This window comes from Sander lucioperca, chromosome 6 (assembly GCF_008315115.2).
Source record: "Sander lucioperca isolate FBNREF2018 chromosome 6, SLUC_FBN_1.2, whole genome shotgun sequence".
Lineage (NCBI taxonomy): Eukaryota > Metazoa > Chordata > Actinopteri > Perciformes > Percidae > Sander > Sander lucioperca.
Genome location: NC_050178.1, coordinates 29,935,680 through 29,954,623, shown reverse-complemented (window position 1 = coordinate 29,954,623; position 18,944 = coordinate 29,935,680). Strand labels below are relative to the sequence as shown.

The 18,944-nt window shown below is 39.0% G+C and overlaps 2 protein-coding genes and 1 long non-coding RNA gene across 3 annotated transcripts in view; 1 reads left to right on the top strand and 2 right to left on the bottom strand.

The window, feature by feature from the left end:
* Positions 1–18,944, bottom strand: part of LOC116065136 (myosin light chain kinase, smooth muscle-like) — a 766,302-nt gene that overhangs the window by 149,174 nt on the left and 598,184 nt on the right. The window lies entirely within an intron of this gene.
* Positions 3,107–18,186, bottom strand: LOC116034694. The gene is made up of 3 exons (XR_004897692.1): positions 18,176–18,186; positions 8,188–8,193; positions 3,107–3,199 (listed from the first exon to the last, which is right to left on the bottom strand). It is a non-coding gene; the product is annotated as an uncharacterized LOC116034694 (long non-coding RNA).
* Positions 4,493–18,944, top strand: part of LOC116034688 — a 678,603-nt gene continuing 664,151 nt past the window's right edge. Inside the window, exons 1-5 of the mRNA XM_036002390.1 lie at positions 4,493–4,684; positions 6,957–7,301; positions 8,995–9,339; positions 12,589–12,864; positions 15,466–15,585. Of these exons, the coding sequence (XP_035858283.1) occupies positions 4,612–4,684; positions 6,957–7,301; positions 8,995–9,339; positions 12,589–12,864; positions 15,466–15,585 (1,159 nt within the window). The 5' untranslated portion in view covers positions 4,493–4,611. The remainder of the gene's footprint in view (positions 4,685–6,956; positions 7,302–8,994; positions 9,340–12,588; positions 12,865–15,465; positions 15,586–18,944) is intronic.

Below are 18,944 nucleotides of genomic sequence, written 5' to 3'. Positions count from 1 at the left end.
CAGGGCGGTGGTTACACTACTACCAAAAAAAGGCAACCTGCAGGACATTAAAAACTGCCGCCCTGTGTCTTTGCTCTGTGTGGATTACAAGCTTCTGTCCAAAGTCTTTGCCTCCAGGCTGGGGAGAGCTATGGAGCAGGTCATCCATCGGGACCAGTCCATGGTGGACAATGTCCACCTTATTCGTGATGTTTTGGAGGTCTCCAGCTCGTTGGGGTTTAACACTGGTCTGATTTCTCTGGACCAGAAAAAGGCTTTTGACCGCGTTGAACACAGCTTCGTCTGGAAAGTAATGGGGAAGTTTGGGTTCAGCGCTGGTTTCATAGCCAAGATCAAGGTGTTGTACAGTGAGGTTGAGAGTGTGCTGAAGTTTAATGGCAGTCTGTGTGCTCCTTTTAGAGTGTGTAGAGGCGTCCGGCAGGGCTGTGCTCTGTCCGGGATGCTCTACGCACTCTCCCTGGAACCCCTCCTCAATAAACTACGTGCCAACATTGAAGGTCTGATTTTACCTGGTTTAAATTCGAACAAATCTGCTTACGCTGATGACGTCATTGTTTTTATTAAGAACCAGCGTGAGTTAGATATTTTAGAAAACATTGTTTCTGGAAAAGAGACGGCCTGCAATACCTCGGTCTATTCCTCGGTAATGAGGTCATGGTGCGGAGAAACTGGAAATGAATAAATGGAAGTGGCTGCTCCCTCAAATGTCATATAGAGGTAGAGTTTTAGTTTTAAATAATCTTGTTGCATCCCTTTTGTGGCACCGTTTATCTTGTGTGGACCCCCCATCAGGTCTACTGGCTCAGATACAGCGGAAGATGGTAGAGTTTTTTTGGTGGGGTCTACACTGGGTGCCACAGGGGGTGCTGTTTTTATCAAGAGAAGAGGGGGCACAGGGCTTTGTCCACCTGGCCAGCAGAACGGCCACCTTCAGGCTTCAGTTTATACAGAAGTTTCTAACGGGGCCGCCTGACTTGGTGTGGAGGAACGTGACCAGCTGTATCCTCAGACATGTGAGTAAACTGGGGCTGGATGCTGCTTTGTTTTTAACTGATCCTACATTTTTAAAGTTAAGTGGGTTTCCTCCTTTTTATCAGGGCGTTTTTAAGTCTTGGGCCCTTTTTAACTGTACATTGTGTGATAGGTCTAACTCTCTGCACTGGTTATTGAAGGAGCCGCTGATCAACGGGAGCAGACTGGACATATGCAGTGGGGCGCCTGGGCTGCTGGCAGCCCTACACAAAACCGGGACTCTGAGCCTGCAGCAGCTGGTGGAGACAGCAGGGCCTGAACTATCGGGGGGCGGGGCTCTGGGCTCTCTCCTGGGCATGACATCCATCCGGGTTGCACAAAGACTCCTTAACTTATGGACACGAAAACTGAGTGGGAGAGAGAGGAGACTCCTCATGGAGTACAGCCGGGGAGAGGCTAGGCCAGATCCCACAGACCCGTTCCCGGAGGTCTACCTGAGCCCAGAGTTTGGAGAGGAGACCGGCCCCCTGCTAGCTGTCAGTAGACCGGGCAAACTTACCTTGCACGGAGCAGATAAAGTAACATTGTACCAAAACTGTGTGAAAGCTATAAATAAAAAGGACTGAGTGGCAGACCCCCCACTGTCTGGAATGACAGGTTGGGGGAGGGGGGCATCCTCGTCCCCAGTGGAGGGTTTCGTACAAGCTTCCCCTCAAAAAACGGACCGCTGACCTCCAGTGGAGGATTTTACATGGTGCTGTCGCCTCCAATGCTTTTATCTCTGTTCTTAACCCAACTGTTCTTAACCCAGTGCCTTTTCTGTAACCTCCGAGAGACTGTGTACCATATGTTTACTGAGTGTAAGAGACTCACAGAGTTCTTCTCTCTTTTAACATTGGTTTTTAGTCTTTTTAATGTAGTTTTTACTGAGAGGGTTTTTATTATAGGAGTCACCTATAAAAAGGCACAAAAAGAAAAGTGACAGCTCCTAAATTACCTTTCAGGTGAAGCCAAAATGGCGATTTACATCAGCAGAAAGAACAGGGTGGAGAACAGAGAGGGGCAGGAGGCCAGGGCAGTCTGGCTCTGTAACATCAGGGCCAGACTCTGGTTAGAGTTCAGCTTTTATAAACACATCGGAGACATTGATGCTTTTAAACAGCGTTGGTGTTTTAATGACATTGTTGTTCTGTTGTTGATGAAGAGTTGGTTTTTGCACAAGTTTTTATCGGATGATATTATTTTCTTTTAAAAACAGATACTGAGATTTTAATGCATTAGCACTTTGTTTCATTGTGAAATTTGAATTCATTTAGAAAAATATATCTCAATTATTTACTCAATAAAGAAATTATTCTCTCCAATGAAATAAAGATATGATTGTTCCTTTGTTTATTTTAAACCTTCAACATAAAATGTCCCTCTTTTTTAAAGGAAAATACTGCAACTGAATTGTCCCTCTCTTTAAGACAACACTGTAAATAAATTCTCCCTCTTTTTTAAGGAAAACACTGTCAATACTGTACCATATAGAAATGCACAGACAACAATTTAAACACTATTAACCCTCAAATGGATTAATTCAGAAAACCTCAATGTACCAACTTCAAAGTCACTTAAACCAACATAATTTGTGGGCCCACACACACCTTAATGCAATCTAAAGCCGGCAACCAAAATTATTCTAAAACTAAAATACCGTAGCAGGCCTGATGCAGTGCTTGTGTCCGTTGTGGCCCAAAACTTAATGGCCGTTTCACTCGTCAGCGAGCAAACAAAATGAAGGATACCTTGAGTTAATGTTTCTGTCCCGTCCTTTCTCCAACAGTCACAGGAGCAGGCTCAGCATCCGATCAGCATTTCAACAAGAACTCTGTCGGTTTCTCTTTTCTCCTCCATGTTTCCAGTAAAACTCACGAGTGAAGTCCTGGTTGCTCCAAGCTCTGTCTGAGTCTCTTCCCTGTCTTCAGGTCGAAAACAGCAGATAAACCCCTCAAACCTTTCAACTGAAGGAGTCAAACTTTAACTAGAAAATGTTGTTCACTTGTAATGAACTGACTCCAGCCTATACTTCAAGGTGGCTAAGTGTTAGCATTAGCAGTAGCACAAAAGTAAACAGTCTCTGAACTCCTCCCATTTCTCAATATGCAGCCTGTCACTCTTCTCACTGATTGTCGTGCAAACAATCATAAGACACAAGTTACACACTGGTTTGTGCACTATAAACCTATAATTTTTAAACTGCTTTTAACATTTTTATCATAACTTTTTAAATGAATTTCAACCTTTTTAATCACACTATTTATATGCTCTGATTATTAAATGATACTACAAGCATCACTTATCACTTCATGCTTTTAACCCATAGACAGTATATAAGAATGGACCAACAGATCCCGTGTCTCTGGACGGAGACCAGTGAAGGATATTAGAAGTACTTTTCCGGTGAGCGCTGAGCATTACTGCGCAGCCTCCAACTGAGAGAGACGACGTCAATGTGACGTGAGCAACGTGTCTGAAAGTTATAAGTCTTCTGGTAGCTGTGCAGAGAGAAATCTCAATCATTCCCAATCTTGCAGAGACGGAGAGCATAGGTATATGTAAGGAGATAACATAGGCACAGGCTAATTATTGATCACTAAAATGATAGTTAACATTAGTAATTACACTTAAACAGCTAATGTGAGACGAAACTGCCTGCGCGCTTCTCCTGTACTATACGGTAATTCCTCTACTATGCGACAGTAAGTCGCGTGGTTATGACACAATCGTTAGCATATTTTTATAAAAACGTCTGCTACGGAGCCATAACGTGAGATACAAGGTAATGGAGCCTTTTATACATTGTCGTGTTTCTTTAGAAATAAACAATGGACAAATAGAGTCTTTAAACTCTTCAGATGTAAAGTTATTCGCTGTCAAAGTGACGCCAAAATGAATGTCAGTCAATGGAATGCTAACGGGGGTTCGCGGTCTGAGGAGAGGCTTACCCCCTTGTTTTAAGCGGGTTACATAAAAATCAAATATAATCTCTCTCTCTGTCTTTATCTCTGTCTCTCTCTTTCCCGCTCTCTCTCTCTCTCTCTCTCTCGCTCTCTCTCTCTCTCTCTTTCCCGCTCTGTCTCTCTCTCTCTCTCTCTCTCTCTCTCTTTCCCGCTCTGTCTCTCTCTCTGTCTCTCTCTCTCTCTCTCTTTCCCGCTCTCTCTCTCTCTCTCTTTCTCTCTCTGTCTCTCTCTCTCTCTCTCTTTCTCTCTCTCTTTCTCTCTCTCTCTGTCTCTCTCTCTCTCTCTCTCTTTCCCGCTCTCTCTCTCTCTCTCGCTGGCTCTCTCTCTCTCTCTCTCTCTCTGTCTGTCTTTCTCTCTGTCTCTCTCTGTCTCTCTCTCTTTCTCTCTGTCTCTCTCTGTCTCTCTCTCTCTCTCTCTCTCTCTCTCTCTCTCTCTCTCTCTCTCTACTAGTCTATATAAGACTTGTGTAACTCCAGTAACACGACACAAGATGACCACAGAGCTCCACCTCTCTCCGCTGCTTCTGGGAGGAAACGAGCTGAGTGGTTGAACCGAAAGTAAAAAAACTGTGAAGTTAACTGGCCATTATTTGAGAGAACAGCTCCGTCTTTGTTCCAATAATTAATCGACAACTATGAAGCTTCTTCTGGATCTGCTGTGTTTGTGTCTCCTGTGTTTGACTGGAAAAACACTTTGTGATAAAATCGGTAAGAATTACTAACTTTGTAGATATGAAGACGACAGACAGACAGACAGGGTGTTGTCTCATCATAAGATAAATATCACCAGAACGCTCTATATGGACTAATATAGGCCTACTCCATATTAGCGTCAATAACACATAGACCTAACCCTTCACATCACAGGTTATTGATCTGATTGTTCCTCACAGATGACCTCGGTGCTTTTTAAAGTTCGTCACAATTTGGCATTCAGTTAGTTTTTGGGTGAGGGAGGAAACCGGAAAAGCTAGGCCTATTAAAAAGTTCAAATAGGCTACTCAATGCAGCCAAATCTTTACATTTGAGAGGCTGGAAACATTACTTTTGAAGTGAAAAATGACTGAAATGATCAAAATAGTTAGTTCTCAACTAGGCCTAATTGATTAATGATCAATTTCAGCTGTAGTATATTGTACATATTCCTCACAGATGACCTCAGGTTTTTTAAAGTTCGTCATAATTTGTTGTGTGTTAAATGTTAGTTTTTGGGTGAGGGAGGAAACCGGAAAACCCCCGAGCTCGGAATCTGCTGCAGGGTGACACATTAAACCATTTAAAGTGCTAAACATGCCTAACGTTGTTATTATTTAGCAGTGGTCGAAGAAGTATTCATATCCTTTACTCTAGTACAAGTACAATTCCACCACTGTTATTTAGGTTCATTTCTACAGGAGAGTTGTGTATGTGAGGAGAGAAGATTTATGTATTTTTTCACGTGATTCCACTTCCTCAAAAACTCTTTATCACAACTTTAAATGAAGAAATGTTTTACATCAGGAGGATGTCACAGACATAAAGTCAGAATCAGCTGATCCATACAACATACCAGTGTTCAGACCCTTTAGTAAAAGTACTAATACCACACTGTGAAAATACTCTGCTACAAGTAGTAGTCCTGCATTGAACATATTATTCAAGTTAAAGTTTTTGGGTGAGGGAGGAACCCGGAAACCCCGAGCTCAGACTCTGGGTAGATGCTAGATTGGATCCGCTAGACGTCACAGGACGTGCCTCGTGGCCGGCCTTATTTTTTATTTTTTGCCTTACTCTGCCTCTCATTGGCTTACCCTGTTATTCTCACCCTAACCCTAACCAATCCCCACTCCTCATGCCTAACCTAACTACGTCTAGCAGATCTGATCTAGCATTTACCCAGAATCTTCTGCAGGGTGACACATTAAACCATTTTAAGTGCTAAACATGCCTAACGTTGTTATTTTTTATCATTGGTGGAAGAAGTATTCAGATCCTTTACTTCAGTAAAAGTACTAATACCACACTGTAAAGTACTCTGTTACAAGTACAAGTCCTGCATTGAAAATAATACCTTAATAAAAGTCTGTGAGTATCATCAGGAAAATGTACTTTAAGTATTAAAAGTAAAAGTATTTGATGCAGAAAAATCCTCCCATTTTAGAAAGTGTAAAGGATCCAAACAGTTGTGTGTTTAATGGTCTAATCATTTCAGCTGGACTTGTAGGCCGTTATATTGTTGGCTAGTTTACTTTAGAATAAAACATCAGACTTTATAACCTACATGTGTTTTGTGTGCAGAAATCTTAATCTGTAAAGTAACTAGTAACTAAAGCTGTCAGATGAACGTAGTAGAGTAAAAAGTACAATGTTTCTCTCTGAAATGTAGCGGAGTAGAAGTAGAAAGTGGCATGAAAAGAGAAGTACCTCAATTTTGTACTTAAGTACAGTACTTAAGTAATTGTACTTAGTTACATTCCACCACTGTTATTTAGGTTCATTTCTACAGGAGAGTTGTGTATGTGGGGAGAGAAGATTTATGTCTTTTTTTCACGTGATTCCACTTCCTCAAAAACTCTTTATCACAACTCTAAATGAGGAAATGTTTTACATCAGGAGGATGTCACAGACATAAAGTCAGAATCAGTTGATTCATACAACATACCAGTGTTCAGATCCTTTAGTAGAAGTACTAATACCACACTGGGAAAATACTCTGTTACAAGTAGAAGTAAAAGAAAAGGTACTTAATGTTAAAGTTAAAGTAATCAATGCAGATAAATCTTCACATTCGAGAAGCTGGAAACATGACATGTTTTTATGTTTTATTTATATTTATATGTTATATTTCATGTGAAAAATGAGTGTGTAAAATACATTATAAAATTTCATTTAAATATAGCTTAAAAATTTAGTACATGTCAACTCCTTTTTAATGGCTGTTGTAGAATAATTCTGGTGACATGCATGAACATACTGATTAATACATGATTTTATCTTTCAGGGCCAGCAGTCATCACAGTGGAAGGAGGGACTGATGTCATGTTACCCTGTTCTCTCAGCACCAAGGAGGACATTGAGTTTAAACTCTTTGACTGGAGGAAAGTTGCTCAGAAAGATGATGGTCTGAAGGAGGTGTTCCTGTATGACGGAGGCAGTCATTACAACAATGGTCTATATGGTCAGAGTGAAGAGTTCAAAGGTCGAGTCTCTCATCTTCAAGATGAACTGAAACACGGCAACGCCTCCATAATCATCAGAAATACAAAACTATCTGACAGTGGAGTCTACACCTGTTATTTTCCTCGTCTTCAGCCACCTCAAAAATTCTACATTAAGCTTGTTGTTCGTGAGTACTTTTATTATGTCTGGTCTTTTTTAAACATTTAAATATATCTGCAAGATAAAACAGTTTCTTTGTAACTGTTTTTCAAGTTGATAATACTTCACAAGCACTAACTAATGTTCTGTTTAGCCTGTTCTCTTAGGGCTCATTTTGATCATGTATATTTCTGTCTCTTAATACTGAAACATATTAATCTGTATAATACCAGGACCATGAAGAACTGATGGATGTAAATGACATCACTGTTAAACAAACACTCATTAGGTTTCATTAGGTGTGTTGATCTCACTTCAGGCTCTGAAAGAGCTGAATTGAGTTGAAAATGGGAACTTTCTTATTTTTCCCCTTTCACTTCCTATTTGAAATACAATAAATCATAATGAGGACCATCAGGCTGATATTAACATGATTCATCCCTCAACTTGTCTTACTCGATCAAAAAATCTCACAGACCAACTAACTGCTAAAACATCCCAAAAACAACAGGGCTCCTACTTCAACAGTATATGAAATGAGCTCAACTACTAACCCTCCATCATGCTCCTAATGTGTTCAGCTGAACTGAGTTTAAACTGGATGTTATTCAACTTTATAATCATATAAAAGTGGAATTTGTCATGCATGCAACTCAAGACACAGCGTATTACTGGAATTGGTTTCTCCCTTTGTTTTTAGTTTTTTTCAGTTTCTGTAAAGTTTGCATATGTAGCATGACAGCATGGAGAGATTTCCAGTAGATATTATTTAATCTCTTTCAGCTTGCCAACTAGTTTTCACAGCTGACTCCTTCAGGTGGAGGCTTGTCCTGTAGATCCGGCTCATTGTAGATTATTTTTTATTGATTATTGTGACAAAATTGATGATGATCTACTTCATCTCCCCAGCTCACTACTTACTCGTTTGAGGTTTGTTGTGCATTTTAAAATGTATTTATAGGCTAAGAGCCCCACATTTAAATATAAACCAGAGAAACTTCAAGTTTTACTCCCCTCCTTCTCCTCTCTCTCTCAAATGCTCATTTTTTCAACCAGGTAGAAAGACCTGTGTAGTGTTTCTACTTGCTGTATGTGATGAGGAGACAGTATGTGGTCAATAATAAGAGCTGTAATACCAACAGGTTCATAGGATGTTTACTAGATCTGTTTCTTTGCAGAGCAGTGGTGTTAACCTACATTTATTTATTAGTCTGACCATTCAGGGGCAGAAGACAACATTGACATATTGTCACCTTATAAAAATAATAATGTTCTTAGTTTCTGTCCAGGAAGTGAAAGTCATGGTAGGAATCTTACTAGAAGAGAAAAGCACGTCTGTAACATTTCTAACTCAGCTCAACTCTGAAGTTCATACAATCACATTATTGAAAGGCCACAATCTGCAGAGAGATAGAAAGGCCTATACTGAGTTGATGTTCAACATTATTTGGGAAAAAGAGAGAGTTCAATATTATTAATTTTTCATTGCATGCTTAAGACCAGTGTGAAACGTAAGAATTAGAAAAATATATATATAAAGGTTAAAAATAACCTAAAAATTAGAATATATCCTAAAAAACTAACCAAAACGTAAGAATCAGAAAAAAGATTTGTAGAGCACAATGTGAAAAAGAAGGCCACAAAAGAAGACGGTCTAAGTCTGTCTAAACCTAATTACTCTGCATGTAAACATACTGATTAATACATGATTTATCTTTCAGAGCCAAAAGTCATCACAATGAAAGAAGACAGTGATGTCATGTTACCCTGTTCTCTCAGCACCGAGGAGAACATTGAGTCTAAATTCTTTGACTGGAAGAAAGTTGCTCAGAAAGATGATGGTCTGAAGGAGGTGTTCCTGTATGACTCAGGCATTCATTACAACAACGGTCTAGATGGTCAGAGTGAAGAGTTCAAAGGTCGAGTCTCTCATTTTCAAGATGAACTGAAACACGGCAACGCCTCCATAATCATCAGAAATACAAAGATATCTGACATTGGAGAATACACCTGTGCTTTTCCTCGTCTTCAGCCACCTCAAACATTCTACATTGAGCTTGTTGTTGGTGAGTATTTTTATTTAACAGTTAAAGGAGTTTGCTCAGTGAACAGGATATTAAAATGTCTTTTGAACTGTTTGTCAAGTTAATAATATTTCACAAGAACTAATGTTTTGTTTTGCCTTTTAGGTCGAGTTGAGGCTCATTTTGTATATTTCTGTCTCTTAATATTTAAACAGTTTAATCTGTATAATACCAGCACCACGAGGAACTGTTTCATTAGGTGTTGATCTCACTCAAAACTCCGAAAGAGATGCATTGATAAAATATTTCAGAGATAAAATAGAAGCTTTCTTGATTTTTATTCTATTTATTTAAATCAGTCATAATAAGAGCCATCAGGCTGAAATTCACAGGATCTCTCATTTAACTTGTTTACAATGTCTGTACCAAGTTTTATGTTGAAAGACTAAAGTGCCTCTGAGATATTTTAGAAAATGCAATACAGAGTATCTCCAGCAGAGGACTCTAGAGCTCTCTCAAACTTTTTAAAAGTTACCAAATTATGTTAATAAATCTCTTTTTGACTCTGAAAACATTTGTTAAATTGTTAAATCTGAGTATAAAAAGCTGTTCTTAATATTTAAACAAAGATTAAAATAAAGATTTACAGTTATTCTCTTGAATCTCGCCTCCATAAACATATAAATAAAGTTTCTCTGTTCTGTTGGTGTCCTGCTACCACGGAGAGTCCAGCTACATTAACTTCCATACATGGTCAAGCAGGTAATTTAATTGGCTACAAACTCACCGTGTTTTCACGGTGCTGACTTACCATTGGATGATACTAGCTGTCATTAAGACACAGGTGGAGCTCACGTACGGATGCTCTTCTATGATTGGCTCTTTGAGTTAAAAGTCCGGTAGGTACGTCACTTTAGAACATAGAAAAATGCAGACTGGTTTATTTAGCTTCGGGGCATTTCCTGTTTTCAGATATACTGAACATCATTGGTCAGAGGGTTTGTCAATACTTTAAATAGACTGAAAATACGTTAGGCTCGTTCGAGATGAGCCAGATCTGCACAGAATCGATCACTGGCGATTGCCGCCCAATGCATGCCGGTTAGATGTGTGTCCGACTCGATCCCAACTTGCTCTGACGTCATGCACACGTGGGCAACGATAACCTCACGAGATCAAGGCGGCCGCAGTTTTTAGAGTCAGGCGCCGCAGTTGCTCTCCACCGACTGCAAGACCCAAGGGGGTAAGCGTCTGTCAACATCCGTAGCTCCTATGGCGCCATTTTGATGCTACCAAATGATCACCCACCGTTAGCATCCCATTGACTGCAATTCATTTTGACGTCACTTTGACAGCGAATTAGCTTGACAAGCCAGACCCACATCAAGATGTTGGGTCTGGGAACTCACCATTGTCGGAGCTCAATCCGAGGGGTGAGATAAACGGTTGTCTTTCAAATTCCCTCTGCAAGCAATAGGATAGCACTACAACTAGGTAGAGCAACGAAGAAGGAAGAGAAGCTATAGTTGATAGATTAAACTTTTGCGTATCCGGTCTGCTCCAAACACATCTTCCTTTTTTAAGAATGATTTCTGTGCCGTTCTAGTGTCTAGACCCCCCTGGCTGCAAAATAATTTTGCTGCCTCTAGGGTGCGTCTAGATTTCTAGGCTAACAGCGAATAACTTTACATCTGAAGCGTTTAAAGACTCTATTTGTCCATTGTTTATTTCTAAAGAAACACGACAATGTATAAAAGGCTCCATTACCTTGTACCTCACGTTATGGCTCCGTAGCAGACGTTTTTATAAAAATAGGCTAACGATTGTGTCATAACCACGAGACTTACTGTCTCATAGTAGAGGAATTACCGTATAGTACAGGAGAAGCTCTCAGGCAGTTTGGACTTACATTAGCTGTTTACGTTTAATTCCTAATGTTAACTATCATTTTAGTGATCAATAATTAGCCTGTGTCTATGTTATCTCCTTACATATACCTACGCTCTCCGTCTCTGCTAGATTGGGAATGATTGAGATTTCTCTTGGCACAGCTACCAGAAGACTTCCAACTTTCAGACAGGTTGCTCACGGCACATTGACGTCGTCTCTCTCAGTTGGAGGCTGCATAGTAACGCTCAGCGCTCACCGGAAAAGTGCTTCTAATATCCTTCACTGGTCTCCGTCCAGAGCAACGGGATCTGTTGGTAGAGTTTATATACTATCTATGGCAAGAGCCAGGCGGACTAAGGCCATGCTGGGAAACACCGGCATCTCAGCTGATCTAACAGCTGATTGGTTCAGAATCGACTCAACATGATGACGTTTTATATAAACGTTTTATTGATTTTGAATTGGAGGGATTTTAACTGCTATTTGTCTGATTTAAAGGCTTATTCTGTACAGAACACATGTTGTCAGGCTGATAGTTACGTTTAGAAGTCAGAGAGACTAAATCTGTTCAGATTATAGATCATCTACAGTGTGTTGTTAATTAAAATCAGCAACAGATCACATGTAGAGCATTTTGAGAGCTACTCTGTCATAATTAAAACAACTGGAGACTGTGTAGGAGCTGATATATGGGTCTGATAACATTTTATTAAATCGGAATCGGACCACAGTGTTTCTGTCACTTCCTGTTCAGCCTGAAGGCTGCTGGAATCAGCTACAAACTGTCCAACTGAGCCCCCGTTTGTTTATAAATGTCTCTTTTCGACCATTAAATACGTTTTAACTGCGGCTAGACAGGAGAGAAGGTAAGTTACTAACTGTGTATTGTCGTAAACGAAGACGCTACTGTTGTGATGTCGCAAATCCTGTAATTAGATTCTAAAATCCGTTGAAACAACGAACAGTTAAGGTTTCAAACGAGGTATAATATGTCTGTATTGACTTCCACAGTCAACATGAAAATATGTTTAATAATCATTTTTTCATGTAAATCTCGGGTCGCGTGCAGCCTCCGTGCTTTATAACATTAAAAGACAGAAAAGGGGGAAACTTCCCAGGTAACTCAAGCCAATCCTGATTTTAATAACGTAATCTGTGGGTTCTGAAAAAAATCCTTTTTACAATTTTTATGAAGACAGTGACTAGAAAGAGTATTTGTTGTGTATTGGTGATAATTCTTTGTCAATCCCAATGAAAAAACCCACTCTGAATTTAGATCCTAGTGAAAGGCTTGTGTTTTTCTGTTTCTTTTTTGTCACACTGTACTCCCCATATGCAAGAAGAAAATATTGTAATGCTTTAATTGTCCTGTAATAATCTACTGTTATGCTGTGTTTACAGGTTCTGCTCCAAAACCATCTATCACATCACTTAAGGAAACAAAGGACTGGAGGCTGCTGCAGTGTGAAGTTCATGGTGATCCAAAACCTGAAGTAGAGTGGCAGGACAGTGATGGAAACATTCTTAATGCTGAGAAGCCCCAGGTCACAATAAAAAGAGGCCTTTTCTCCATCACTCTCAACACTACTGTGACCAAGAGCGACCGCTATCGCTGTGTAGCCACACAGGAGAAAATCAGCCATCAGGTTTCTGCTGAGACTGATGTGTATATCCATGGTAAGATTCTTCCAGTGGTGTAGTCTAATGTATTGTAGTGGGTATACTGTATTGTATATATTGGCCTGAATCTGCCTTTGGGGGAGGGGGGGCCATATCATAGTGGGGTGTCTGGGTGTCCAGGGAAGTTTTGAGCATCAACGACATCATTTCCTGTATTCTGATACACTTTTATGCACCAATTTACGGTGGAAATACCTTTTATTTATTTAGCCTATGTGAAGAAGAGAAACACAGATGACAATTCAAAATATATCAAAGATTTAATAGAAAGTATGTTGTTGTGTGTCATTGGGCATTTTAAAGTGGGTATATGGAAATCCTGGAGCTTTCTTAGTGGGTAAATTGCGTATACCTGCGTATCATGTAAACTACACCACTGGATTCTTTGTCATCCTGCTTGATTTTATCTGTGAATAATTTCAAAAATGCATGTTTGAAGGTGAATTAACTCAAAGCAGTTATAACTTAGATAAAAAACATATCTGCTTATGTAAAAAAAAAAATTAAACTGAGTGAAAATTTTAATTTCTACAAATGATTGCGCTGGTTCAACAATCACCAGAGATAAGAGAGAATAAGAAGAAACAAGAAATAACAGAACAAACTGCGCAAATGTTTCATAGTGATTTTGAGATCAGTCTGAACCTGCACACACACACACACACACACACACACACACACACACACATTCCTGCCAGCTAAAATTAACGTGTGTACTGTATGGTTGATACATCGGTTGTTTGTGCTGAACAGAGGCACACCCTGCCGGAGCTCAGCTCCGTCTCCTTCAGCACCAAACATTAGGCTCGTTCGAGATGAACTGCACCTCGCCTGTTAAGTGGACGAGAGCAGGCGGCAGCAGCCGGGGGCGGGGACAAAAATCCGCTGTCAAGTCAGACAGTTTTACAGCCGTTTCCAGCCAAGGGGGTAAGCCTCTCCTCGGACCGCGAACCTCCTATGGCGCCATTTTAATGCTACAAAGCCATCACCCCCCGTTAGCATTCCATTGACTGCCATTCATTTTGGCACCACTTTGACAGCGAATAACTTTACATCTGAAGAGTTTAAAGACTTTATTTGTCCATTGTTTATTTCTAAAGAAACACGACAATGTATAAAAGGCTCCATTACCTTGTACCTCACGTTATGGCTCTGTAGCAGATGTTTTTGTAAAAATAAGCTAACAATTGTGTCATAACCACGCGACTTACTGTCACATAGTAGAGGAATTACCGTATAGTACAGGAGAAGCGCGCAGGCAGTTTCGTCTCACATTAGCTGTTTAAGTGTAATTACTAATGTTAACTAGCATTTTAGTTAGCAATAATTAGCCTGTGTCCATGTTATCTCCTTACATATACCTGCGCTCTCCGTCTCTCCAAGATTGGGAATGATTGAGATTTCTCTTGGCACAGCTACCAGAAGACTTCCAACTTTCAGACACTTTGCTCACGTCACATTTACGTCATCTCTCTCAGTTGGAGGCTGCTCAGTAATGCTAGCCATCACCGGAAAAGTGCTTCTAAATTAAACCTTTTATTGCACAAAGTGGCAACTAAACATGAACCCAAACAGCAGAGAAGGCGTTTACATACTGCATGACACAGAATAGCCTACATCAGACAGAAATCACACATGTAACATATCCTTTGTGGATTCATAACAGCATTGTTGCTTCAGGACTTTGGTCAGATCATGAGCAGCAAATGCGCTACCAGCAGTAAAAGAAAATCAAAGAATGAAAACTTCCTGCCAAGCATTGGTTAAATTATGAAAGATATAATGAAAAGTGGCCAGCAAAGCGTCAAATCTTAGACAGTGTATGGAGTCCACAGCAGTGACAGGATCAAAGAAAACTAAAAACTATGTCAATCACAGATAAGTTATCTTATTTAATGTGGGCAAAACACAAACACGTTTCAGCTAGAAGCCATCATCAGTGTTCACCATTTCTTCCTAAATAGGACGGTGACTAGGTTACTTAAATAATAACACAAGAAGCATGAAACACGCTTTACTTAATGTTACCTCCGTGAGGGCCAGCACTCAAACTAACTCCTCTCTCTCTGATTGGCTGTCAGCTCTGCTGGGGAAATGTCTGCACATGCTGCAGAAAAGCTTGTCCTTATTTACACTGGATTCCATCCAAGAAAACGGTCCATACCACTTTAAAGAGAAGCCGGGGTTTAGAATAGAATGATGTAATTTATCCGGTGGACCACTGGATGGGAGTGTTGTGGTCCGTTGATCTTGTGCGGGAACCACTTTTAGTGTTTGAAAAATAGTAATACAAATAATCATAATACATTTTGAGCATATCACACACTTCATTTTCTGCGTTCTGCAACAATTTAGTGCTTTTTCAGCCTAACGTTATGGTCCAAATGTCTTTATTTATGTAATGGAAATTATGATTTTAGGTTTTTGGGTGGTTGCACTTGGAGAGGCTGTAACCCCCCCGTAAATTATGCCTATGCATTCATCCCCCTGCTGTTTTTATCTGCAGATTTTTAGATTTGAGGTTTCATGAATGACATTCAATCTGCTGTATATGATCTGTGTTCCATTCTGAGTCTTACATTAACTTTCTATCTTCAGGTTCAGGGCTCTCCACTGGATGGAATATTGCTTTAGTTCTTCTTCTTCTTCTTCTTCTTGTTGCTGGTGTTCTAGCTGTGCTTGTATACAAGGGTTGCATCACATTAAATTGTAATAAAGGTAAGTTAAAATAATGAATTGTATCAACATTTATGATGAGCAGACAACACAACAGATTATTTAGATCATCATCATCATTTTATCATCATCATCGTCATATTTAGAGTCTTTGCAGTTGTTTTATCTTCAGTCATTAATCATTGTGTTGGTATTTACACCAGAGTAGGATCAAGTCAGTTGGATTTTCTTTAATAAAACCGTTATAATGTAGTGGAGATTATTTTATTTTATTTTTAATTTTATTTTATTATATTTGATGTAGGGTATGTAAATAATATCATACACTACAAGCTTAAACGGTTAAAATATGTTGGTCATGTTTAAAAAATATGCAGAAATAATTATGGAGGAGAAATTAGACTACAAACTAAACTGCTGGTAAAACTGCCTGAATAATGCTGCTTCTAAAAAATGTTCTGCCTTAATAATTACTAATTGATGACTCTGCATGTAAACATACTGATTAATACATGTTTTTATCTTCCAGGGCCAAAAGTCATCAAAGTGGAAGAAGGCCGTGATGTTATTTTACCCTGTTCCCTCTGGCCCAAGAAGGACATTCGGTCAACACAGTTTAACTGGCAGACAACTGATGATGATCAGAAGGTGTTCCTGTATGATAAAGGTGATCTTTACAGTGACGAGTGTCCAGGTCAGAGTGAGCAGTTCAAAGGTCGAGTCTCACATTTTCCAGATAAACTGGAACAAGGCAACGCCTCCATAATCATCAGAAATACGAGGAGGGCTGACAGTGGAGTCTACAGATGTATTATTCAATCTATTCAGAAAACTCAAATATTCCACATTAAGCTTGATGTTGTTGTTGGTGAGTACTTTGATGAAGCAGTTAAAGATGTCCTCTCATTTAAGGACTGGAGCCTGGTCTCCACCTTGTTATCTAGCTGCTGCATCTGAACAAACATGATGAAAACTTTGAACTCATCGATGATGTCAGTTTCACATTTCTTAATGAAATATCAGCAGTCTGTAGTAGATTAAATCTGATGTTGCTGAGAGATGCATCTGCATTTTGTTTTTGTTTTTAAAAGTAACCAACCAAAAAGTTAACTTTACTTTTATTCATAGTTTTTAATGTTTGTTTGAACTCTGGCCTCTAGTTTTACAGCCATATGTGTGAAGCTGAGAGTGAAAAGATGGGACTGCTTAAATTCATACGACAGGATGTTATAATGTACTCAAGATCATTTTATTCTATTCTTAAAATTATTGAATATATGTAATGAAGGGAATGTAAATTATATAATGCAGTACAAGCTTAAACATAGTCCAAATATTTTGGTTATGTTTAAAAAGGTATGAAGAAATAATTATGTTAGAGGAGAAATTAGACTACAAACTAAACTGCTGGTAAAACTGCCTGAATAATGCTGCTTCTAAAAAATGTTCTGCCTTAATAATTACTAATTGATGACTCTACATGTAAACATATTGATTAATACATGTTTTTATCTTCCAGGGCCAAAAGTCATCAAAGTGGAAGAAGGCCGTGATGTTATTTTACCCTGTTCACTCTGGACCAAGAAGGACATTCGGTCAACACAGTTTATCTGGCAGAAAACTTATGATGATCAGAAGGTGTTCCTGTATGATAAAGGTGTTCTTTACAGTGACGGTTGTCCAGGTCAGAGTGAGCAGTTCAAAGGTCGAGTCTCACATTTTCCAGATGAACTGAAACAAGGCAACGCCTCCATAACCATCAGAAATATGACGAGGGCTGACAGTGGAGACTACAGATGTAGTTTTCCATTAATTCAGAAACATCAAATGTTCTACATTAAGCTTGTTGTTGGTGAGTACTTTGATGAAAGAGTTAAAGATGTCCTCTCATTTAAGGACTGGAGCCTGGTCTCCACCTTGTTATCTAGCTGCTGCATCTGAACAAACATGATGAAAACTTTGAACTCATCAATGGTGTCAGTTTCACATTTCTTAATGAAATATCAGCAGTCTGTAGTAGATTAAATCTGATGTTGCTGAGAGATGCATCTGCATTTTGTTTTTGTTTTTAAAAGTAACCAACAAAAAGTTAACTTTACTTTTATGCATAGTTTTTAATGTTTGTTTGAACTCTAGCCTCTAGTTTTACAGCCATATGTGTGAAGCCGAGAGTGAAAAGATGGGACTGCTTAAATTCATACGACAGGATGTTATAATGTACTCAAGATCATTTTATTCTATTCTTAAAATTATTGAATATATGTAATGAAGGGAATGTAAATTATATAATGCAGTACAAGCTTAAACATAGTCCAAATATTTTGGTTATGTTTAAAAAGGTATGAAGAAATAATTATGTTAGAGGAGAAATTAGACTACAAAGGTATGAAGAAATAATTATGTTAGAGGAGAAATTAGACTACAAACTAAACTGCTGGTAAAACTGCCTTTGTGGAATAAATCTGCTTACAAATATTTTCTGTCTTAATAATTACTAACTGATGACTCTGCATGTAAACATACTGATTAATACATGTTTTTATCTTCCAGTGCCAAAAGTCATCAAAGTGGAAGAAGGCCGTGATGTTATTTTACCCTGTTCCCTCATCACCAAAGAGGACCTTCAGTTAACACAGTTTAACTGGAAGAAAGTTTTCCGGAACACTGATGATGATCAGAAGGTGTTCCTGTATGATAAAGGTGATCTTTACAGTGACGAGCGTCCAGGTCAGAGTGAGCAGTTCAAAGGTCGAGTCTCACATTTTCCAGATGAACTGAAACAAGGCAACGCCTCCATAATCATCAGAAATACGACGAGGGCTGACAGTGGAGAATACAGATGTGATTTTCAATCAGTTCAGGGACGTCCAATGTTCCAGATTATGCTTGATGTTGGTGAGTACTTTGATGAAGCAGTTAAAGATGTCCTCTCATTTAAGGACTGGAGCCTGGTCTCCACCTTGTTATCTAGCTGCTGCATCTGAACAAACATGATGAAAACTTTGAACTCATCGATGGTGTCAGTTTCACATTTCTTAATGAAATATCAGCAGTCTGTAGTAGATTAAATCTGATGTTGCTGAGAGATGCATCTGCATTTTGTTTTTGTTTTTAAAAGTAACCAACCAAAAAGTTAACTTTACTTTTATGCAGTTTTTAATGTTTGTTTGAACTCTGGCCTCTAGTTTTACAGCCATATGTGTGAAGCCGAGAGTGAAAAGATGGGACTGCTTCAATTCATACGACAGGATGTTATAATGTACTCAAGATCATTTTATTCTATTCTTAAAATTATTGAATATATGTAATGAAGGGAATGTAAATTATATAATGCAGTACAAGCTTAAACATAGTCCAAATATTTTGGTTATGTTTAAAAAGGTATGAAGAAATAATTATGT